The sequence below is a fragment of the Scyliorhinus torazame genome, chromosome 14, assembly GCF_047496885.1.
Source record: "Scyliorhinus torazame isolate Kashiwa2021f chromosome 14, sScyTor2.1, whole genome shotgun sequence".
Taxonomy (NCBI): domain Eukaryota; kingdom Metazoa; phylum Chordata; class Chondrichthyes; order Carcharhiniformes; family Scyliorhinidae; genus Scyliorhinus; species Scyliorhinus torazame.
The window spans coordinates 188,772,907-188,798,703 of NC_092720.1; the positions used below are offsets into that span (position 1 = coordinate 188,772,907).

Genomic DNA, 25,797 nt, shown 5'->3' on the forward strand with positions numbered 1-25,797 from the left:
TCCCCCCTCCAGCACTTTCTCTCTAAAATGGATGGTCAGCAATTTAAATGAATACTTTGCAAAAAATGATACTTTCGGGGCGGCGGTTAGCACTGCTGCCTACAGCGCTGAGGACCCGGGTTCGATCCCAGCCCTGAGTCACTGTCCGTGTGGAGTTTGCACATTCTCCCCGTGTCTGCGTGGGTTTCACCCCACAACCCAAAGGTGTGCAGGGTAGGTGAATTGGCCACGCTAAATTGCCCCTTAATTGGGAAAAAATAATTGGGTACTCTAAATTTATTTGAAAAAAAAAGAAAATGTTACTTTCACTCAAAGGTTGAACCGAATTTCGATTTGATAATGCTATTCTGCATAGAGTTATGGGCTGACTTCACTCACACATCTCTGATCCTGAAACCAATTGTTGAATTCACATTTTGTCATACAAAAAGTACTTGTTACAGAATTTTCTCCTTGTTGGAGACAGGATCTTTGATCTCTTCACAACTTACTGGTGAATCAAAGACAAAAATGAAACAAAGACGGTGAATACAAAAATACTTTTATTACTTCTGCTCTCTGTACGAATATGCTGAAGCTTCTCAATGCTACATTATAGAGTCTGTTAATAATTGTTACTGTTACAATTTTACCATCAGAACCATATGTTCCATAAAGATGGTGGAGATCGCTTGTGCGCGCGCGTGGATGTCATACCAGCTCCAAGGCACTCGAGGGAAATACGTTGCCATACCTCATTCTCATTCACTCCTCATGCCCGAGCAGGGCTGTCCAGTTTTAATGGCAAACATCCCAACTTTTTTTCCCTCCAATTAAGGGGCAATTTAGCGTGGCCAATCCACCTAACCTGCACATCTTTTGGGTTGTGGGGGTGAAACCCATGCAGACACGGGGAGAATGTGCAAACTCCACACGGACAGTGACCCAGGGCCGGGATTCGAACCCGGGTCCTCAGTGCCGCAGTCCCAGTGCTAACCACTGCGCCACATGCTGCCCTAAACATCCCAACTTCACATTGATTTCACAGTACAGTATTCCCACCCAGGATAAAGCATGACGGGCCAGAGGATGCATTAACCATTCCGGAATGGAATCCCTTCCATGTAAAATAACAAATAAAATGCGAGGCAAAAATAAGGACTTACAAATAATTAGTGCAAAGTCGGAATTTTCTTAAGTGTGTGCAGTCTGCATTTACAACAGGGATCCTATTACAAGCCTGTGGAAGCCTTTGAAAGGGCAGGTTGTAGGTGATTAATAAGATAAGTCTTGCTTAATTTGAAATCCATTGGCAGGAAGTTGGTAGCTGGCATAGTAGTAAAATCACTGGACTAGTAATCCAGAGGGTCAGACTAATGCTTTTCTTTGTTAGAAATTGAGTGCCCAATTCATTTTTCCCCAATTAAGGGGCAATTTAGAATGGCCAATCCACCTACCCTGCATATTTTTGTGGTGTGAGAGCGAAACCCATGCAAACACGGGGAGAATGTGCAAACTTCACACAGACAGTGAACCAGAGCCAGGGACAAACCTGGGATCTCGGCGCCGCGAGACAGCAGTGCTAACCACTGCACCACCGTGCTGCCCTGACTAATGCTCTTCTAGGGGCATCAAATTGCACAATAGCCACAATGAAGACATTTGGATTTATGAAGCTATTCTCAGTAACAGTGCCCATGACAAAAGTCACAGAATTGATCTAGTGCAGGGGACCATTCAACCCATCGTGACTGCACCGGCTCTCCAAATGAGCGTCATGACTTAGTGCCATTGCTCTGACTTCTCACCAGATCCCTTCAACATTGTTTCTATTCAAATAATCATCTGATGCCTTCTTCAATGCCTCGATTGAACCTGCGTCACCACACTCTCAGGCAGCGCATTCCAGTCCCCAACCACTTTTGTTTCTTTTGTAAATAATATTACATCTGTTGCTCTCTCGTTCTCGATCCTTTTTGTAGCGGGAAGTTTTTCTCTATCCAGTCTGCTCAGTTCCCTCATGATTTTGAACATGTCTATCAAACCTCAGCCTTCTTCTTTCCAAAGAGAACAGTCCCAACCTCTCTAATCTATCTTCATAACTAAAGTTTCTTATTCCTGGAACCATTCTTGAGAACCTCTTCTGCACTCCCTCCAACATGTTCACATCTTTCCCAGAATATAGACAATACTTCAGCTGAGGTCTAACTAGTGCCTTGTATAAATTCAGCATACCTTGCTCTTATATCTTTGTAATATCAGAGCTGATTGTAAAAAAAACCTATCTGATTCAGCAATGTCCTGTTATGAAGGAAATCAGCCTTGGTCTGGCCTATATGTGGACTTTAGTACCAATAGCATTCTTTTTTAAAATAAATTTAGAGTACCAAATTCAGTTTTTCCAATTAAGGGGCAATTTAGCATGGCCAATCCACCTACCCTGCACATCTTTGGGTTGCGGGGGAGAAACCCACGCGAACACGAGGAGAATGTGCAAACTCCACGTGGCCAGTGACCCAGAGCCGGGATCGAACCTGGAGCCTCGGCACCGTGAGACAGCAATGTTAACCACTGTGCCACCATGCTGCCAGGACTTATACTCTTAATTACCCTCTAAAATGGCCCAGCAAGCCACTTAGTTTAAGGGTAATTAGGGATGGACAACAAATGCTGGCCTAGTCAGTGACACCATATCCCCATGAGACAAGAAAACAGCGGCCACTAAAAATCTCTCATGCCATGGCGCACGGTGGTGCAGTGGTTAGCACTGCTGTCTCATGGCGCCGAAGACCCGGGTTCGATCCCGGCCCCGGGTCACTGTCCATGAGAAGTTTGCACATTCTCCCCATGTCTGCGTCGGTCTCACCCTAAAAGATGTGCAGGGTAGATGGATTGGCCACGCGAAATTGTCCCTTAATTGGACAAAAAATGGATATTAAATTTTAAAAGAAATCTCTCATGCCATTGTTCATAGTGAATGGGAGGTTACAGTATTTTGTAGTATAAATGTTTTGGATAATTATTGCCTAAAATGGAATACATGTGTAATTTTTAACATGTTAAAGAATGTATGAGAGATCAGTCTAGTGAGCACAAATGATCATTCAGGTTATAGTGACGGGTGCAATGCAAGGTTAAGTTGTATCACCATATCAAGAGCCCTTTTGAACATCAGCTGCACTTATAATGGCTTAAAACGGGGCAGCACGGTGGCGCAGTGTGTTAGCACTGCAGCCTCACGGCGCCGAGGTCCCAGGTTCGATCCCGGCTCTGGGTCACTGTCCGTGTGGAGCTTGCACATTCTCCCCCGTGTTTGCGTGGGTTTCGCCCCCACAACCCAAAGATGTGCAGGCTGGGTGGATTGGACACGCTAAATTGCCCCTTAATTGGAAAAAATGAATTGGGTACTCTAAATTTATTTTTTAAAAAGGCTTAAAACAAGAACTGATGTACAGACAAAATGTCCCTTGCCACCAGCGCTCTTACTGCAATTATTGCTGGCCGGTTCGGCAGCCTCAAAATGATCAGCTTTGGGTGAGAATGTTTTTTTTTTAAAAATTCATTTATGTGGAAGGATGTGGATGTCACTGGCTGGGCCAGCATTTGTTGTACATCCCCAATTGCCCTTGAAGTGAGTGGCATTTCAGAGGGCCTTTTACAAGTCAACCACATTGTGGGTCTGGAGTCACATGTAGGCCAGACCGGGTAAGGGCGGCAGCGTTTCTTCCTTCAAGGGACATTAGTCAACCATATGTTTTTTTTTCTTTAAACACCAACGGACAATTGTTTCCTGGTCATCATTACTTTTATTTTGAGATTTCTGCTCAATTATCTGCAGTGGTTCCTGGAGCGCTAACTGGGTCTCCGGATTACTAGTCCAGTGACAGTACCCACTACGCCAACAACTCTTAATCGGTTATTACAAAGTAACTGTGCGAGTAGAACTCAATTTGGGAATTCAGGACAAATTTCTTTACCCAGAGTGGTGAGAAAGTGGACCGCGCTCCCGATTAAGAGAATGGTTGAGACTAATAGGACAGGTGTAATTGAGGACAGAAGTAATTGGGAGGGAGCGAGATAGGCAGCTGAGGGAGAAGGGAATAGAAGGAGGTGGCGATGGTGGAGACGACATGGAGCTGGGAGGAGCTTTGTGCATAGCATCAACACCAGCATAGGGCGAATGGCTTGTTCCTGTGCTGTACATTCAATGTAGTAAATACGACCAAAATGGAATTCCCAAACTGAATACAGGGCATAAAGAACTAGGTGTTTGCAGGAGAGATGCAACGCAGCCTAATTACATCATTTACGTCACACCCTGAGAAATATTTAAAAGATTTCCCTGTGCAATATTTCAGCTAATCAAGGCAATAATGATGCTACAATATACATTCCATCAAGCAGATCACAAACATACATACCAGGTTCGGAGCGGAGCAGGTCACTCTGCCGCTTGAACCTGCTCTGCCATTGAACAGCTGACCTGATTGAAACATGAAGGGGGTTCAGGACTGGCATCTAAACATCCAGGGATTCACAACCTATCGAAAAGACAGAGAGGTGGGCAGAGGGGGCGGGGTTGCCTTGTTAATTAGGAATGAAATTAAATCAATAGCACTAAATGACATAGGGTCAAATGATGTGGAGTCTGTGTGGGTAGAGTTGAGGAACCACAAAGGCAAAAAAAACCATAATGGGAGTTATGTACAGGCCTCCTAACAGTGGTCAGGACCAGGGCACAAAATGCACCACGAAATAGAAAGGGCATGTCAGAAAGGCAAGGTCGCAGTGACCATGGGGGACTTCAATATGCAGGTGGACTGGGTAAATAATGTTGCCAGTGGACCCAAAGAAAGGGAATTCATTGAATGTTTACAGGAGGGCTTTTTGGAACAGCTTGTGATGGAGCCCACGAGGGAACAGGCCATTCTGGACTAAGTGTTATGTAATGAGCCAGACTTGATAAAAGATCTGAAAGTAAGGGAACACTTAGGAGGCAGTGATCATAATATGGTCGAATTCAATCTCCAATTTGAAAGAGAAGGTAGAATCAGATGTAAAGGTGTTACAGTTAAATAAAGGTAACTACAGGGCCATGAGGGAAGAACTGACGAACATCGACTGGGAGCAGAGCCTAGTGGGAAAGACAATAGAACAGCAATGGCAGGTGTTTCTGGGAGTAATTGAGGACACAGTACAGAGGTTCATCCCAAAGAAAAGGTTATCAGACGGGGGATTAGGCAGCCATGGCTGACAAAGGAAGTCAGGGAATGCATCAAAGCAAAAGAGAAAGCCTATAATTTGGCAAATAGTGGGAAGTCAGAAGATTGGGAAGGCTACAAAAACAAACAGAGGATAACAAAGAGAGAAATAAGGAAAGAGAGGGTCAAATATGAAGGTAGGCTAGCCAGTAACATTAGGAATGATAGTAAAAGTTCTTTAAATACATATGAAAAACAAACGGGAGGCAAAAGTAGACATTGGGCCGCTCCAAAATGACGCTGGTAATCTAGTGATGGGAGACAAGGAAATAGCTGAGGAACTAAATAAGTACTTTGCGTCAGTCTTCACAGTAGAAGACATGAGTAATATCCCAACAATTCAGGAGAGTCAAGGGGCAGAGTTAAATATGGTAGCCATCACAAAGGAGTAAGTGCTAGAGAAACTAAGAGGTCTAAATATTGATAAATCTCCGGGCCCAGGTGGGCTACATCCTAGAGTTCTAAAGGAGATAGCTGAAGAAATAGTGGAGGCGTTAGTTATGATCTTTCAAAAGTCACTGGAGTCAGGGAAAGTCCCAGAGGATTGGAAAATCGCTGTTGTAACCCCCCTGTTCAAGAAGGGAACAAGAAAAAGATGGAAAATTATAGACCAATTAGCCTAACCTCGGTTGTTGGCAAGATTCTAGAATCCATCGTTAAGGATAAGATTTCTAAATTCTTGGAAGTGCAGGGTCGGATTAGGACAAGTCAGCATGGATTTAGTAAAGGGAGGTCTTGATTGACAAACCTATTAGAGTTCTTTGAAGAGATAACAAATAGGTTAGACCAAGGAGTGCCAATGGATATTATCTATCTTGACTTCCAAAAGGCCTTTGATAAGGTGCCTCACGGGAGACTGCTGAGTAAAATAAGGGCCCATGGTATTCGAGGCAAGGTACTAACATGGATTGACGATTGGCTGTCAGGCAGAAGGCAGAGAGTTGGGATAAAAGGTTCTTTTTCAGAATAGCAACCGGTGACGAGTGGTGTCCCGCAGGGTTCAGTGTTGGGGGACAGCTGTTCTCTTTATATATTAACGATCTAGATGATGGGACTGGGGGCATTCTGGCTAAGCTTGCCGATGATACAAAGATAGGTGGAGGGGCAGGTAGTATTGAGGAGGTGGGGAGGCTGCAGAAAGATTCAGACAGTTTAGGAGAGTGGTCCAAGAAATGGCTGATGAAATTCAACATGGGCAAGTGCGAGGTCTTGCACTTTGGAAAAAAAGAATAGAGGCATGGACTATTTTCTAAACGGTGACAAAATTCATAATGCTGAAGTGCAAAGGGACTTGGGAGTCCTAGTCCAGGATTCTCTAAAGGTAAACTTGCAGGTTGAGTCTGTAATTAAGAAAGCAAATACAATGTTGTCATTTATCTCAAGGAGCTTGGAATATAAAAGCAGGGATGTACTTCTGAAGCTTTATAAAGCATTAGTTAGGCCCCATTTAGAATACTGTGAGCAATTTTGGGCCCCACACCTCAGGAAGGACATACTGGCACTGGAGCGGGTCCAGCGGAGATTCACACGGATGATCCCAGGAATGGTAGGCCTAACATACGATGAACGTCTGAGGATCCTGGGATTATATTCATTGGAGTTTAGGAGGTTGAGGGGAGATCTAATAGAAAATTACAAGATAATGAATGGCTTAGATAGGGTGGACGTAGGGAAGTTGTTTCCATTAGCAGGGGAGACTAGGACCCGGGGGCACAGCCTTAGAATAAAAGGGAGTCACTTTAGAACAGGGATGAGGAGAAATTTCTTCAGCCAGAGAGTGGTGGGTCTGTGGAATTCATTGCCACAGAGGGCGGTGGAGGCCGGGACGTTGAGTGTCTTTAAGACAGAAGTTGATGAATTCTTGATTTCTCGAGGAATTAAGGGCTATGGAGAGAGAGCGAGTAAATGGAGTTGAAATCAGCCATGATTGAATGGCGGAGTGGACTCGATGGGCCGAATGGCCTTACTTCCGCTCCCATGTCTTATGGTCTTGTGAACTCCATATTTACATTTGAATGCACATGGTTTAATACAGCAGCACTTTTAAATTGTTGACACATTGACAAGGTAACCTTCATTTTCCAAACAGTCCAGCAGCCATTTGTTGCTTCTGTGGAAAACAAAACCTGGTCTGTTACAGCATCACTGCACAGTTAGTTAATTGGTTTCTTCCAGCTACTCTTCGCTGAATTTCACAGCTTCCTCATTCAGTTCAATACCAGAGTGAACAAATTCGATCTGAATCACCTGTCCTTTCGATTTCTGCAAAACCAGCGCCCGGAAAATGAAAGCATTCGGCAGGAGAGCAACTGTACTTGCAGAGGGCGGGAGGAAACCTTGTGCAGACAGAGATACCTGGCCAGTTTAACCATTAGAGGTTGGATTTAAAAGCAGTCAAATGCCATAATTAATAGTTTAATGCACCCATCTGATCACAAAAGGCAGTAACTACCAGAGGAAGGCAACCAATCTTGGGTTGGGGACGCTGGACAAAGCTGGCTTGAAACAAAAAGGCCAAAATCCGTTGGGTAGCAGCTCTACACAATGCACCAACTGGGAGTTTTCGCTCAGTGCCAAATGCATGGCTACGGGTGAAAGAACAAAAGGACCTTGGCTAACATAATTCCCAATCGTGAGGCTGAAATGGCTCAAAGCTCTTCACAGAGTTAATTCCTTTGAGTAGCTTCAACTGTTGCAATATGGACGTATGAGTCAATCATACAGCCGCAGCAATATCTCAAAAAACAATTAAGTGTATGTGAGCACGTGTGCCTGGGGAGTGTGCGCACGTGTGCCTGGGGAGCATGCTCGCATGTGTCTGGGGAGTAAGCATGCATGTCTGGAGATGGCATGTGTGTGTCTGGGGAGTGTGTGAGGGTGTCTGTGTGTATCTGTGTGAGCGCGCATGTGTGCGCGCATGTGTGTTTATGTCAGATTGTGTCTCATGTTAATTTGCAACCCTCTTAATCATCACTGTGGAATTTTGGCTGGATGAATGGCCAGACTTGATTTATGAATTACAATACTCCACCTGAAGGGCGGCACCTCACTCATGCAAGTCAGTGCATCCCAAAACCTGGCGCTAAACATCTATGAAGATGATTTTCTGAATATTGCTTTGGTTTCTTTTGCCAATCATCTCAAATCTATGCCCTCCAGCAATTGACCCTGCAACCATGAGGAACAGTATTCCACAACCTGAAAAGATGTTAAAAGTCAAATTGCAACAGCCCCTTCAGGTTCCCAAATTCTGATGCATCCCACTCAACAATGCGGCCTGTAGATGGGAGCTAGTGCTATTCTCTGCTCGATTGCAGCTACCCTTTGTAAGCCAACACCCCAATGGGGAGAGGGGGGCTAGGGTGTGCAGATGATCCTTCACGGTGAAGGTACGTGCCTCCTCGCACCCCATTACGACAAACAATAACCGTAATCGGAAAGCAAAAACGCTGCAGATATTGGAAATCTGAAATTAAAAACAGAAAATGCTGCAAATGCTCTATAGGTTTGGTCGCGTCTGCAGCCCAGGGAACAGAGCTAATGGTTCAGCTCGAGTTGACCTTACTTCGGGTCACGACCTGAAACTTTCAAACGCTTCGCTCTCTACAGACGCTGCCGGTTCTGCTGCGTATTTCCAGCATTTGTTGTCCTCGCTCAGTTCACGAAGCAGATTGGTGCGGAGGCTCAAGCAGAGCGGGGGGGTTTGTGTGCGCGTGCCACATACTTCACTGAATTCCGTCCAAGCTCCAACCCCACTCCCCCCTCCCCTACCCACTCCTCCACAGGAATAGCCTCATAACACATTTTCAAGTATTCCCAACTGCAGCAACACACAAGGTGGCGTAAGGCGATGGCGAGAATCCATCTTTGGTAAAAACCGCTCAAGTCGATGGCTGTGCAGTTGGATGGTGGCTCCAATGATCGGTAAGGTGACCTATTCGTCACTTTATTGTTTTGCCTCCCACTCGACCAAATCCCCCCACTTTCAGTACTGGGGCACTGGCAGATCTCCCCGAGTGTTGCACCTTGTGCTCGGCAGGGGGGGTCGCTTTGGTGTTGCCAACGAGCGTTACTCTGCAGAACCCACAATCAGCACAAACTTCTATCAGTTAACCAATTGGTTGCTATGGGCGAAGGAAAGGGCCCCACCTGTGCCCGACTCCGGATCAGAAGAAAACAAACGTGGTGCAGCTGTTTCCCTTCCCTCGCATTCTTCCCTTGGTTAAAATCAATAACACATACAATTTGCATTGGGTTAGGTGAGCTAGGGAATGTGCTGTCGCTGGCAGGGACATGGCAGCGGCCTGATATTACAGGGCTCACCAGGGCCTGGTGTTTCTGAACTCATGCTTACGACGTATCCACTGGGCGCTGAGGGAAACTCCCAGCTCGACCCAGGGAATGGCGGAGCCTCGCAGACTGGCCGCCTCGTCCTCACGCTGGGCCTGCTGCGCCGAGGTGACCTTCCTGTCATCGTCCCTCGGCCCTCCTACGTGGGGGGGTTGCTCCGGCTTCCCAAGGCTGGGGCCTTCCAAAGCCTGGGGGTTCTTGGCGAGGGGGGACACTGCTTTTGGGTCTCGCTGTCCGTCGAGGGGCCGCTCTGGCCCCCTGGGTGCTGGTGGGGGCTCAATGTCTCCAGCGCAGGGCGGCTTCCGGTTCGAGTCAGAGTCGCAGGTGAGGCCCTCGAGATCCAACGGTGGCACGTACTGGGTTGGCTGGTCCGGCTGGCTGGTTACTCTGAATTAAAACACAAAGCATAAGAGCGGTGTTACATTTATATATTTATTTTAAAATTTAGCGTACCCAATTCATTTTTCCCAATTAAGGGGCACTTTAGCGTGGCCAATCCACCTACCCTGCACATCTTTGGGTTGTGGGGGCGAAACCCTCGCAGACACGGGGAGAATGTGCAAACTCCACACAGACAGTGACCCAGAGCCGGGATCGAATCTGGGACCTCGGCGCCGTGATTTCTTTTTAATAAATTTAGAGTACCCGTTCTTTTTTTCCCCAAGTGGCAATTTAGCATGGCCAATCCACCTACCCTGTACATCTGAGTTGTGGGGGTGAGACCCATGCAGACATGGGGGGGGAAATGTGCAAACTCCACACGGACAGTAACCTGGGGCCAGGATCGAACCCAGATCCTCGGTGCCATCAGACAGCAGTGCTAACCACTATGCCACCGCATCGCCCTATGAGCGGTGTTAAATTAACCTCCTGATGCACAGACGATTATTCGGTGTAAGGGATCTTAAAAGACTGCGAAGACAAATCGCTCTGCATTTGTGCAACTGAATTACATGAAGTGTACAGCACATTTAGCCCAACCGGTCCCTGCCAAAGTTTTATAGAATAGTACAACCCAGAAGGGGGTCAGTCAGTCCATTGAGTCTGCACTGGCTCATTCAACGGGTTAGCCTCCCTTCACCCCCTCGCCACCCATTTCCCCATCCCCCATATCCTGTGATGCTTTTTCTTCCTCAAACAGTGATCCAATTCTCTGTCTCTCTGGAGAAAGCAACATAGGCTTCGAAACAGGGACCCGTTCTCCGTCGACAACATGTTCAAGCCTTCCGACTTTTTTTGAATTTCCCAGGAGCCTGCGAGCCTATTGTGGCCCGGTTCTTTCTCCCATTTTTATGATCCCGGACCAGATCCTATTTTGTAAGACGATGATGCAAGGATACATCGCCCCAGAGTGATTTCAAACAAAATAAGAATGTGGTATATTAAAATAAACTTTATTACTAACATAGTTTCAAAATAACTTTAACAGCACACCACAAAATAGCTTATTATCCCTTAAACAATGCTAATCAATACAATAACCCTTAACTGCTATCTTTATTTCCACTCAAACAACAAGACTATCTCAAGTCCCAGTCCACTTTTAAAAACAGTTAGCACTCAGAAATACTTTCTGTATAGAGATGACTTGAATATTCCACTTTTGAGGACAGCATGTGGCACAGTGGATAGCACTGGGACTGCGGCACTCAGGAACCGGGTTCGAAACCCGGCCCTGGGTCGCTGTCCGTGTGGAGTTTGCACATTCTCCTCGTGTCTGTGTGGGTTTCACCTCCACAACCCAAAGATGTGCAGGTTAGGTGGATAGGCCACGCTAAATTGCCTCTTAATTGGGGGAAAAAAAAAAAAAGTGGATACTCTAAAATTAAAAAAAAAAGAACATTCCACTTTGAGAAAGAGAGTTTGGGGCAGCACGGTGGCGCAGTGAGCTAGCCCTGCTGCCTCACGAAGTCGAGGTCCCAGGTTCGATCCCAGCTCTGGGTCACTGTGGAGTTTGCACATTCTCCCCTTGTTTGCGTGGGTTTCGGCCCCACAACCCAAAGATGTGCATGGTAGGCGGATTGGCCACGCTAAATTGCCCCTTCATTGGAAAAATGAATCGGGTACACTAAATTTTTTCAAAAAAAGAGAGATCTTTTGACACTGCTTGAAAGGAAAGCTGACACCCTGTCAGAATAATGCAGGACCTCTGGCTGTATTTCTTCAGAACCCTCTCAGCTCACCTTCCAGCCAAAAGCTAAAACTCTGAAAAAAACCTTAACACCTTGCTGTTCAACCCTTGGCTCCTCTCATTAACTACATCACCTTGTTAAGCTGAATACAATGCCTCTAATTAACCACTCCACAGGAAACCCTCAGTATAAATAAAAGTCTACCATACCAAACTTTTACGGTGTTTTAATTGCACCTCTAGCTCCAGAAAGCCTAGCTGTCTTTCAAACCAGGATTGCTAAAAAACACCACTGTAGCAGTTACACACACTAACCCAGGTGTTTAACCCTTACTGCACCAAACACACACAATACAATACATCAGAAATACCTACGTTTGTCCCACTATGGCAATGCCTCGGATAGTCAGAGTCAACCTTGCAACCACTCTGCACTCTATTCTCCTGCAGTATAAATTGTTGCGAGCGTTTGAAATTTGGAGCTCTTGATTCTGTCCTGACGGAAGGCTTTGGCAACATGTTTCACTTTTCAGTAACATGCAAGTATCAGACATTCACAAAGAGATTGGAGTGGGAGTGGGGGTGGGGGGGGGGGGGGAGGAAAGAGGGTCAGTGAAACTTAAAAACGGCAGCACACCAAGGGGACAGGCAGCAGCAGGCGGCCTGAGGCAAGACAAGAGATAGACGTTTATCGCTCACCCTCGTTCCAAATGTTCGGCCTTCCCTGGCAGGTCCTGGTCAGAATCTGGAAAAAGAAGCTCCTGTTACGCTCTACATTAACAGTTTCATCCATACCCCCCCACACACACTGCAGCCCTCCCCACGCACACCCACACTGCAGCCCTCCCCACGCACACCCACACTGCAGCCCTCCCCACACACACCCACACTGCAGCCCTCCCCACACACACCCACACTGCAGCCACACACACACACACACTGCAGCCCTCCCCACACACACTCACACACTGCAGCCCTCCCCACACACACACACTGCAGCCCTCCCCACACACACACACTGCAGCCCTCCCCACACACACACACTGCAGCCCTCCCCACACACACACACTGCAGCCCTCCCCACACACACCCACACTGCAGCCCTCCCCACACACACCCACACTGCAGCCCTCCCCACACACACCCACACTGCAGCCCTCCCCACACACACCCACACTGCAGCCCTCCCCACACACACCCACACTGCAGCCCTCCCCACACACACACACACTGCAGCCCTCCCCACACACACACACACACACACACACACACACTGCAGCCCTCCCCACACACACACACTGCAGCCCTCCCCACACACACACACTGCAGCCCTCCCCACACACACACACACACACACTGCAGCCCTCCCCACACACACACACACACTGCAGCCCTCCCCACACACACACACACACTGCAGCAACTCCCCACACACACCCACACTGCAGCCCTCCCCACACAGGCACACACTGCAGCCCTCCCCACACAGGCACACACTGCAGCCCTCCCAACACACGCACACACTGCAGTGCGCACACACACTGCAGCCCTCGCCACACGCACACACTGCAGCCCTCCCACGCGCGCACACACACTAACACACACACACACTACCACCACTCACACACCCTCCCACACACGCACACTGCACCCCTCCCCACGCTCACACGCACACTGCACCCCTCCCCACGCTCACACGCACACTGCAGCCCTCCCCACGCACGCACACACTGCAGCCCTCCCCACGCACGCACACACTGCAGCCCTCCCCACGCACGCACACACTGCAGCCCTCCCCACGCACGCACACACTGCAGCCCTCCCCACGCACGCACACACTGCAGCCCTCCCCACGCACGCACACACTGCAGCCCTCCCCACGCACGCACACACTGCAGCCCTCCCCACGCACGCACACACTGCAGCCCTCCCCACGCACGCACACACTGCAGCCCTCCCCACGCACGCACACACTGCAGCCCTCCCCACGCACGCACACACACACACTGCAGCCCTCCCCACGCACGCACACACACACACTGCAGCCCTCCCCACGCACGCACACACACACACTGCAGCCCTCCCCACGCACGCACACACACACACTGCAGCCCTCCCCACGCACGCACACACACACACTGCAGCCCTCCCCACGCACGCACACACACACACTGCAGCCCTCCCCACGCACGCACACACACACACTGCAGCCCTCCCCACGCACGCACACACACACACTGCAGCCCTCCCCACGCACGCACACACACACACTGCAGCCCTCCCCACCCCCACACTGCAGCCCTCCCCACCCCCACACTGCAGCCCTCCCCACCCCCACACTGCAGCCCTCCCCACCCCCACACTGCAGCCCTCCCCACCCCCACACTGCAGCCCTCCCCACCCCCACACTGCAGCCCTCCCCACCCCCACACTGCAGCCCTCCCCACCCCCACACTGCAGCCCTCCCCACCCCCACACTGCAGCCCTCCCCACCCCCACACTGCAGCCCTCCCCACCCCCACACTGCAGCCCTCCCCACCCCCACACTGCAGCCCTCCCCACCCCCACACTGCAGCCCTCCCCACCCCCACACTGCAGCCCTCCCCACCCCCACACTGCAGCCCTCCCCACCCCCACACTGCAGCCCTCCCCACCCCCACACTGCAGCCCTCCCCACCCCCACACTGCAGCCCTCCCCACCCCCACACTGCAGCCCTCCCCACCCCCACACTGCAGCCCTCCCCACCCCCACACACTGCAGCCCTCCCCACCACCACACACTGCAGCCCTCCCCACCCCCACACTGCAGCCCTCCCCACCCCCACACTGCAGCCCTCCCCACCCCCACACTGCAGCCCTCCCCACCCCCACACTGCAGCCCTCCCCACACACACACACTGCAGCCCCCCCCACCCCCCACACTGCAGCCCTCCCCACCCCCCACACTGCAGCCCTCCCCACCCCCCACACTGCAGCCCTCCCCACCCCCACACTGCAGCCCTCCCCACCCCCACACTGCAGCCCTCCCCACCCCCACACTGCAGCCCTCCCCACCCCCACACTGCAGCCCTCCCCACCCCCACACTGCAGCCCTCCCCACCCCCACACTGCAGCCCTCCCCACCCCCACACTGCAGCCCTCCCCACCCCCACACTGCAGCCCTCCCCCCACACACACTGCAGCCCTCCCCCACACACACTGCAGCCCTCCCCCACACACACTGCAGCCCTCCCCCACACACACTGCAGCCCTCCCCCCCACACACTGCAGCCCTCCCCCCCACACACTGCAGCCCTCCCCCCACACACACTGCAGCCCTCCCCCCACACACACTGCAGCCCTCCCCCCACACACACTGCAGCCCTCCCCCCACACACACTGCAGCCCTCCTCCACACACACTGCAGCCCTCCCCCACACACACTGCAGCCCTCCCCCACACACACTGCAGCCCTCCCCCACACACACTGCAGCCCTCCCCCACACACACACACTGCAGCCCTCCCCCACACACACACACTGCAGCCCTCACCCCCACACACACACTGCAGCCCTCACCCCCACACTGCAGCCCTCACCCCCACACACACACTGCAGCCCTCACCCCCACACACACACTGCAGCCCTCACCCCCACACACACACTGCAGCCCTCCCCACCCACACTGCAGCCCTCCCCACCCCCCACACTGCAGCCCTCCCCACCCCCCACACTGCAGCCCTCCCCACCCCCCACACTGCAGCCCTCCCCACCCCCCACACTGCAGCCCTCCCCACCCCCCACACACACTGCAGCCCTTCCCCCTCCACACACACTGCAGCCCTTCCCCCCCCACACACTGCAGCCCTCCCCACCCACACTGCAGCCCTCCCCACCCACACTGCAGCCCTCCCCATCCCCCACACTGCAGCCCTCCCCACCCCCCACACTGCAGCCCTCCCCACCCCCCACACTGCAGCCCTCCCCACCCCCCACACTGCAGCCCTCCCCACCCCCCACACTGCAGCCCTCCCCACCCCGCAGCCCTCCCCCACACACACTGCAGTCCTTCCCCCCCACACACACACTGCAGTCCTTCCCCCCCACACACACACTGCAGCCCTTCCCCCCCCCCACACACACTGCAGCCCTCCCTCCCCACACACACTGCAGCCCTCCCTCCCCACACACACTGCAGCCCTCCCTCCCCACACACACTGCAGCCCTCCCTCCCCACACACACTGCAGCCCTCCCTCCCCACACACACTGCAGCCCTCCCTCCCCACACACACTGCAGCCCTTCCCCCCCACACACACTGCAGCCCTCCCCCACACACACTGCAGCCCTCCCTCCCCACACACACACTGCAGCCCTCCCCCACACACACACACTGCAGCCCTCCCCCACACACACTGCTGCCCTGCCCCCACACACACTGCTGCCCTGCCCCCACACACACTGCTGCCCTACCCCCACACACACACTGCTGCCCTCCCCCCACCCACACTGCAGCCCTCCCCCACCCACACTGCAGCCCTCCCCCACCCACACTGCAGCCCTCCCCACCCCCCACACTGCAGCCCTCCCCCAACACTGCAGCCCTCCCCCCACACACATTGCAGTCCTTCCCCCCCCACACACACACTGCAGCCCTTCCCCCCCCCCCACACACACTGCAGCCCTCCCTCCCCACACACACTGCAGCCCTCCCTCCCCACACATACTGCAGCCCTCCCTCCCCACACACACTGCAGCCCTCCCTCCCCACACACACTGCAGCCCTCCCTCCCCACACACACTGCAGCCCTTCCCCCCCACACACTGCAGCCCTCCCCCCACACACACTGCAGCCCTTCCCCCCCACACACACTGCAGCCCTCCCCCCACACACACTGCAGCCCTCCCTCCCCACACACACACTGCAGCCCTCCCCCACACACACACACTGCAGCCCTCCCCACACACACACACTGCAGCCCTCCCCCACACACACTGCTGCCCTGCCCCCACACACACTGCTGCCCTACCCCCACACCCACACTGCTGCCCTCCCCCCACCCACACTGCAGCCCTCCCCCACCCACACTGCAGACCTCCCCCACCCACACTGCAGCCCACCCCCCACACTGCAGCCCTCCCCCAACACTGCAGCCCTCCCCCCACACACATTGCAGTCCTTCCCCCCCCACACACACACTGCAGCCCTTCCCCCCCACACACACACTGCAGCCCTCCCTCCCCACACACACTGCAGCCCTCCCTCCCCACACATACTGCAGCCCTCTCCCCACACACACTGCAGCCCTCTCTCCCCACACACACTGCAGCCCTCTCTCCCCACACACACTGCAGCCCTCCCTCCCCACACACACTGCAGCCCTTCCCCCCCACACACACTGCAGCCCTCCCTCCCCACACACACACTGCAGCCCTCCCTCCCCACACACACACACTGCAGCCCTCCCCACACACACACACTGCAGCCCTCCCCACACACACACACTGCAGCCCTCCCCACACACACACACACTGCAGCCCTCCCCCCACACACACACTGCAGCCCTCCCCCCACACACACTGCAGCCCTCCCCCCCGCACACACTGCAGCCCTCCCCCCCCACACACACACTGCAGCCCCCCCACACACACACTGCAGCCCTCCCCCCCACACACACTGCAGCCCCCCCCCACACACACTGCAGCCCCCCCCCACACACACACTGCAGCCCTCCCCCCCACACACACTGCTGCCCTCCCCCCACACACACACTGCTGCCCTCCCCCCACACACACACTGCAGCCCCCCACCCATGGGCGCACACATTTCAGCCCCTCCCCCCCCCCCCCCACCGCAAACACGCACAGCTAAATAAAAGTTCAGTAAAACTCCTGTGCCTAAAAAAATATACAAGTACGAGAAGCCTCGTTACCTGGAAACTGGTTGGAACGGCAGCTGCTTAACAATTTAATTGCTCACCCGCTGGTCTTGACTTCTCTACCACGCATTCCGGAGACTGGGCGCTCTTCTTGTTGTAGCGACTGTACATGTTGCCCATGGCGACCATCCCCTGCTGCTCAGGCGTGCTGCTCCAAGGGAAAGATAAGAAAAACAGGGAGGGTGGGGGGCGTAAAGGGAGGGGTGTGCAGAAAGAGGATTGGGATGTGAGTGAGGGGAAAAGGTAGGGAATTTGTTGATGAGGAGGAGAAAGGATGGGTGGTGGAGGAGAGAAGAGGCAGAGAACATCGCGAGGAGAAAAAGGTAAAGGAGACAATGGAGTGGGCGAAGTGAAGTGGAAAATAATGGGATGGGTGGAAACAAAATAATGAGAATGTCAAGCTAGTGAAGCTATGGATGAGACAGGTAATGATCCAAATGAACTCAAAAGCTGAATGAAACGGTTCTTTTTTGCAGGAGGGCAACAGCAGTATTTTACTTCATCCAAAAACTAACCAACCACCCTCCAGGTGATGCACAGTGTATTATTTCACCACTGTAGTTTAGGAGGTGTAACTGCTAGGATTCTTCTAAATGGAGGGTTGTTACAGATTGGGAATGGTGCTCCTTGCCTTTTCTCTCTCTTTTAAAAAAAAACATTAAACCAACACGAGTTAAAAGAATGCCAACTGGTTCATCACCACATCTCTGCTGCGTGGGATCTTGCTGACCAGCAAATTGGTGGCTGTGTTGCCAACGCCAGTTCATGTGGCTGCTAAACATTTCGCGACGGTCTGCGTGGAGTTTGCACGTTCTCCACCGTGCCCGCGTGGGTTTCCACCGGGTGCTCCCATTTCCACCCCAGTTCAAAGATATGCAGGTTAGGTGGATCAGCCATGCTAAATTGCCCCTTATTATGCAAAGGTTAGATGGAGTTACGGGGTTGCGACGGAGTGGGCCTAGGTAGGGAGCTCTTTCTGAGCGACTCAATGGGCTGAATGGCCTCCTTCTGAACTGTAGGGATTCTGTGAGGTGAGTCACTGTTTACTCAACGTTTGCTCAGGGAAGTTTTCAGATTCGAAAGCATGCCTCCGGTTCAGAGGCCACCGACTTCTGGCATTAAGTCACCAGTTGATGCCCCCATTGCAGTGAAGGTAGTAGCATTCTCTTTTTAGCACGCTGTTCGCAAAACTCCCGCGGGATTGTATGCGTTGGAAGTCGGGTGAAATGCTGTTTCACAAGGAGAGGGGTACCATGGCTTATCCTGCTGCTTAAATCTACGCAGGTCAGTTAAGAGGCTCCAGGTATTCCAGCTCTTGAGCTTCCTCCTTCAGTGCACACATTGGAAATGATTGGTTGCCATTTCTTCACACTTGCCAGCAGCACCCCCCACCTCCCCAGAGGTATGACACACAGATTTGCATCAGGCAGCACGCGAAGCGTGAAGGAATCCACATCTGCAAAATTGTTACTCGTAGATCCATAGGTCGGTTGCAAAACCGAGCGAGGAATATCGGTTTAAAAAGCCGGAGAGAACATCTGGGGACACATGCGGGCAAATTAAGCTGGGCAGAAAACAAAACCCAAAGATAGAATCAAATCACCGCGGGTGCCAGAATCTGAAACAAAAAACAGACAACCTCAGCAGGTCTGATAGCATCTGTGGAGAGATAAGGGAGCGCACGTTTCGAGCCCGGGTGACAAGTTACTTCACTTCTCTCTCTCTTTCCACGGATGCTCTCAGACCTGCTGAGGTCGTCCAGCATTTTCTGTTTTTGTTTCAGGAAACAAAACCTAATGGGGCCACAGTGTAAAGGAGCAATGAGAAATGTGGATAAAACAGTGGCCTGTATCCCATTATAGGAGACGTATTGAAGCCAAATGAGTGATACCAGGACTACCCCAGAAATAGGAAGTTGCAATTACTAGGACATGACGCTGGTGACACTGGGACTATTTTCACTGGAGCGGAGGAGGCCGTCAGGAAATTTGAAATAGGCTTTTATAATTCTGAGGACCGATTTTCTTTTTTGGGAGGCTAAATAAGAATTGTCAATTTAAAATGGCCACCCAGAAAGTGAGGAGCAAGGCGAGGAGAGGTTTATCCACACAGAGCATGGTGACAGCGCGAGTGATCTATCGTAGGGAGCTTTTTCTGGGAAAATTGGATAAGTGTTGAATTGGGTTTGGGGGGGGGGGGGGTGGCGGCGAGTGGGGAGAAATTGTGCGCATATTTCATGTCCCCAGACACGGATAGGAAAAAACCAAGCCCAAGGTTCACCCTCCGAATAGTCCAGTGACTCTTACGATAAGGTGTGCCCATGCACGGGAGTGTTGAACAAGAAATTAGCTATGATGCACCCTGCACTATAGCTCAGTTGGCTGGTCAGCTGGTTCTTGATGCAGAGTGAGGCCAACAGTGCAGCTTCAATTCCTGTACCGTCTGAGGCTATTCATGAGGTGTGGTGATGCTCAGGTTAAATCACCACCAATCAGCTCTCCCCCTCAAGTCATCTGGGACTATGGCAACTTTAACTTGAATGCCACACGGACCACCTGGGCTCAGGAGAAAAGCCGCTTGGATGAGGCTCCGGTGTGGGACTCTCGTCCAGAGTGTGGGATGCTGGAACCTGTCTGCTCTCGGGTGGTATTTTGACTAGAAAGCAGGGGAAGCTGCCGACGGACGCTAATAAACGGCGTGAGTGTTTCACCGTTGAGCCCGTGACTACCCAGCTGCCAGGTGAAACAGTCATGGCTTTCAGATGCAATGGATCAAGGGAGGAGATGCCCACACTGAGCGTAGAGAGAGATGGTGGTGTTGTGGAAGTGTCACAGGAGTAGTAATTCAGAGGTCAATGCTAATGTCTGGGGAACAGGGTTTCGAATCCCACCACAGCAGCTGGTGGAATTTAAATTGAATGAATAAATCTTGAATTATAAAGCTGGTCTTAGTAACGATGATCATGACGGCCATCACCTCGTGTCATTAAGGGCTATCAGGCTCACTAACGTCCTTGCTTTCAGGTAGGAAATCTGCCAGCCATACCCGGTCTGGCCTATGTTTGACTCCAGGCTCCCACAGCCAGCGAGGTGTGTGGTTGACTCTGAGCTGCCCAGGCAGCACGGTGGCACAGTGGTTAGCACTGCTGCATCACGGCGCCGAGGTTCCCAGGTTCGATCCCGGCTCTGGGTCACTGTCCGTGTGGAGTTTGCATACTCTCCCTGTGCTTGCATGGGTTTCGCCTCCACAACCCAAAAGATGTGCAGGGTAGGTGGATTGGTCACGCTAGATTGCCCCTTAATTGGAAAAAATGAAATGGATATAAAAAATTTTTTTTAGAGTACCCAATTCAATTTTTCCAATTAAGGGACAATTTAGCGTGTTCAATCCACCTACCCTGCACATCTTTGGGTTGTGGGGGCTAAACCCACGCAGACACGGGGAGAATATGCAAACTCCACATGGACAGTGACTCAGAGCCTGGATCCTGGGACCTCAGCGCCGTGAGACTGCAGTGCTATCACTGCGCCACCGTGCTGCCCATGAATTGGGTATTCTAAATTTTAAAAAAAAAGATTCTGACTGCCTTCAATTCAAGGGCAATTAGGTGTGGGCAAAAAAAAATGCAGGCCCAGCCAGCGACGCCCACATCCCACGAAAGAATAAAGAAAAAGAAACGTACAATCTGCAGTTTCCAATTTAATAAAAGTTCCCGACTGAAAACACCATCGCCTACAGTGGATGTTGCAGCTGATGCACTTCACAGCAGCAGGCACACGCAGGAGATGTACTGTTCCCTTGTGCCAACCCGTAGTGTGGATAGATATGGGGTTTTACACTGAGCCCTCCCCCCCCCACCCACCCCACTGCTGTGCCTGGTGTGAAAGTGAGGTTGAGCACGACAGGAAGTGCTTCAAGTGCAAGACTTTAAAAACACCTACCTTCTCATAGCCTTTTTCTGCAGTAGCAATCAGGCCTCAAAGATCTGTCCATTTGGCCGCCGATAGGAAAAAAAGGATCTGTGGGGCAGGGGGAGGATTTCAAGGGACTTTGCAGCTGTTAGCAATCAGTTCGACCTCCAGGGCAACTACTGCTGCCTCGGAGCTTGCGACCTCAAATCTCGTCACCCCAGCCCCATTGGGGATCATGGCTCACCGTTTGGAAAGCTCCGATTTACAGGAACTGACACCGCAGGGCACGTCACCAGACGGCTTATTGAGAAATGGGTAGGAAGGGTGGGGGGAACGGAAAAAAACAAAACAGGCACCAGAAATTGGGAGGTCTGATCACCCAGGGCTTTATTGTAAACATAGAAACTACATTGCAGGGTCTTTCGATCACTTATTTCGTTACAGACATGCAGGAACTAAAACAAACTCACACACATCCAAGCTAGGACCACTGAGAAAGACGAGGAGAAGATCACGCCGATCGGACAGCCAACAGATACGCTATTCCTAACCGTAACATCACAAACCATCTGAGTCACAGCCCAGAGACAAATCCGCTCCCTCGTCTGCCCAGAAGCTACAGGAGCCAAGGGTGAATCTGCCCACTGAGCAAACCGGAGGGATTGGACGTGATGACCATTTTACACCCCACCCGATTTTAATCTCTGTTGACTTCAAAGAGTATTGCAAGGATGGGAGTGCCACTTGATCCTACTGCCCCTATCATCCATCTGCCCTGGCCGACACTGGACTCTTGGGACCGGTTCAGCTCAATTGTCTAGACTGCTGGTTGGTGAAGCAGAGCTAGGCCAGCAGCGCGGATTCCATTCGCCTGAGGTGTGGTGACCACCAGTCAGCTCTCTCCCTCAAAGGGAAAAGCTGTCTACGGTCATCTGAGACTATGGCGACTTTCCCTTTTACATTTGACTCTGCTCCCACATTATGTGGTGGATGCAATTTCCAATGAAGTGATCTCGGAAGTCACTCGGGGCAACCAGAGTGTGGCAATAAATTCAGTTCACCATCCCACGGAGAAATAAAAATAAAATCCCATTTGCTGCCTCACTCCACGCAGATATTTTTTCAATTGGACAAACCCATGTGCTTTTGCCCTCACTAACTCAGAAAATGCTTTAAAAAGTCCCCCCCCCCCCTCCCCACAAATTCATTCACAGGGTGTGGACAACGTTGTTGCTAAGTATTGCGCATGACCTGCTCATTTATTTGCATGATGTCTGCGTTGCTGTCCTCACGCGATAGCTTAAAGTAGACAATGAGTAGTTTGCACACTCTCGCCGTGTTTGCGTGGGTGTCACCCCCACAACCCAAAAATGAGCAAGGTAGGAGGATTGGCCACGCTAAATTGCCCCTTAATTGGAGAAAATGAATTGGGTACTCTGAAATTTAAAAACAAAAGGAGACGACGAGTAGCCAGTATGATCCCTTGCCGTTCAGTTGTACGAGGGGGCAGGAGCGCATTGGAAATGGGCGTTGCAGGCCAGCATTTGTTACCTAATTCCCCCTGAGAAGGTGGCGAGTGACCCATCTTCTTGAGCCGCTGCAGTCCATGCGGTGTAGGTCACACACTCTGCTGTTAGGGAGGAGCTCCAGGATTTCGACCCAGACACAGTGAAGGACTGGCCGATATATTTCTAAGTCAGGATGATGAGTAACTTGGAGGGGAACGTCACAGGTGGTGGTTTTCCCATACACCCACTTCTCTCGTCCTTCTAGACTGTAGAGGTCGCGGGATTGGAAGATGTGGCCAAAGCCTTGGTGAGTTCCTGCAGTGCATCTCGTAGATGGTAAACACGGCTGCTACTGTGTCCCAGTGGTGGAGGGAGTGAATGTTTGTTGATGGGTGCCAATCCATTGTGGGGGTGAGACCCACGCAGACAAGGGGAGAATGAGCAAACGCCACACGGACAGTGACCCAGGACCGGGATCGAACCCGGGTCCTCGGCGCCGTGAGGTAGCAGTGCTAACCACTGCGCCTCCCTATTTTGCTCTTACTTATAAAGATAAAAATGTAATAGGCTTTGAGCGAGAGGAAGGGCAGGGTGGGGGATAAAGAACAAATGGGCCGGTCTTGTGATAGAAGAGATTAAAGAACAAACTATTTCATGGTTCCAAAGAGCATGGTCACAAACAAAGGGTGTGTCCAGGTGAGGAGAGAATGGCTACATAGCAGCTATCTGGAATGCGGCATGAAGGGAGAGTGAGAAGGAAAAGTTAAATTTATTACATTTCTATTTTTCTTCCGTTCTGCTGAAAGGACACCTCGACCGGAAACACTAACCCGGTTTCTCTCCACCGAGGCTGCCCAAATACTGTGCACCTCCAGCATCTTCACTAAACTGCCTTTCTTTTGACTTCTGCTTGTGACCATGGAGTGATTGGTCACAAAGGGCTGTTCCTGTTCAAAGTCACAGAAAAGGGCTCTTTTTACCAAGATCCGGGTGGAATTCTGATGAAAAAGCGTAGGTGAATGTTAGAGGAGTCGTTTACCCCTGGAATGATATGTCTTCTGATCACCGGACCCGGCAGAAAACAGAGAGAGGTCTGGCTGGAAAGTTGAAAGTCTTGTGCTTCAGACAGTCTCTTCCAGCATGCAGGCGGGGGGAGGGGCAAGTTGTAACGCCCCAGATACAGGAACTGATGACTTTTATCAAGGAGGAATTCCATAAACAGGGGAGAGAAATGCAAGAGGATCAAGCAAAGGCCATTGCAGAAGCTGTGGCATCCCCGAAGAGTACTTTGGAGCGGATGGAGAACTGTTTGGAGGCACAGGGGTCACAGATTCGGGAGATTGAAGGAGCGATCTCAGATCACAGCGATCTTGTGGTGGCTCTGGAGGCAGAGGTGGGGCTCCTAGGGGGCCTTTGTAAAACACTGAGGGCAAAGGTGGAGGATGTCTCGAGAAGGCAGAACCTGCCTGAAGGAGTGGAAGGTGTGAGTGCCACGAGGTATGTCTTGAAGATGCTGGCGGGACTGGTGGCAGAAGGGGTGCTAGATAAGGCACCTGAAGTGGACCGAGCACATAGGTCTCTGAAGTAAAAGCCAGGAGCTGGGGAGCCGCCGCGGGCGTGAGACTCCAGAAATTTGTGGAGAAAGAGAAAACTCTACGGTGGGCCAGGGAGGAGCGTAGCTGCGACTGGGAGGGAAATAATGTCCAGATTTATCAGGACATTGGAGCAGAGTTGGCAAAGCGGCAGGCAAGCTTCAGCAAGGCCAAGGCGGTGCTGTACCGGCAGCAGATCGGGTTTGGGGTGCTCTACTCGGCGAAATTATGGGTGACGTTCAGAGGCCGGGAGTATTATTTCGAGACCCCAGAAGCGGCCAAAGGCTTCATTAAGGAGCATTAACTGGGGAGAACTGATTGGACAATGCTTGGGAACCGGGGTGCTGGCACTATGTAATGGTCGGGAGCATGTTTGAAGTGGGTGTAGGGATTGGGGGATTTGCGCCTTTTTTTGTGGGGGGGGGGGGTTCTGTTCAATGTTGAGATTGTAAGAAATTGTAGGGATGAAAAGTTTATGTGGGGATGGATGTTTCCATCCCCCCCTCCTGTTTTACGGGACTGTTTGTGTGCTTTCGGAGAAGGTTACCTGGAGTTCAGCAGAAGTCCTTGTTTGGGTGGGGGAGGGTATGGCCAGCAGGAGGCCTTCTTCTTTGAGCTGAGGACGGGGGGAGGGGTCATTAGGATGTGCCTTCGGGCAGGGGCAGCCGCGCTGGCAGGCTATGCTGGTGAACGGAACTGAGGTGGTGGGGGAGAAGGCCAAGAGGGGTGGCCGGGGGGGAGGGGGGAAAAAGGGGAAGTGGGGGAGGGATTTCTGTGACCCGGCAGGGGGTGAGAGATGACATGGTCAAGGGCAAAGAAAGGGGCCATCTGGGATGGGCTAGGTACAGAGTGGAATTAAAGGGGCAGGAGTTAAATGGAGAAGATGACGGATGGTAGAGGGGATTGGAGGCGGAGAAAGCATTTGATCGGGTGGAGTGGCGGTAATTGTTCGAAGTTTAGGGAAGGCTTGGGCCGAGATTTGTGGCATGGGTGCGGTTGCTGTATGTGGCGCCAAGAGCGAGGGTGAGGACGAATGATATGAACTCACGAAGCTTTGACTTACACAGGGGTACGAGGCAGGGGTGCCCGCTGTCGCCGCTGCTATTTGCGTTGGCCATAGAGCCATTGGCGATGGCTCTCAGGGGGTCG

The 25,797-nt window shown here is 51.9% G+C and overlaps 1 protein-coding gene across 1 annotated transcript in view; it reads right to left on the minus strand.

Moving 5' to 3' along the window:
- Positions 1-524: 524 nt before the first annotated feature.
- Positions 525-25,797, minus strand: part of atat1 (alpha tubulin acetyltransferase 1) — an 87,039-nt gene continuing 61,766 nt past the window's right edge. The window contains exons 10-12 of the mRNA XM_072475338.1: positions 17,679-17,785; positions 12,421-12,466; positions 525-9,977 (exon numbers count right to left, since the gene is read on the minus strand). Of these exons, the coding sequence (XP_072331439.1) occupies positions 9,560-9,977; positions 12,421-12,466; positions 17,679-17,785 (571 nt within the window). The 3' untranslated portion in view covers positions 525-9,559. The remainder of the gene's footprint in view (positions 9,978-12,420; positions 12,467-17,678; positions 17,786-25,797) is intronic.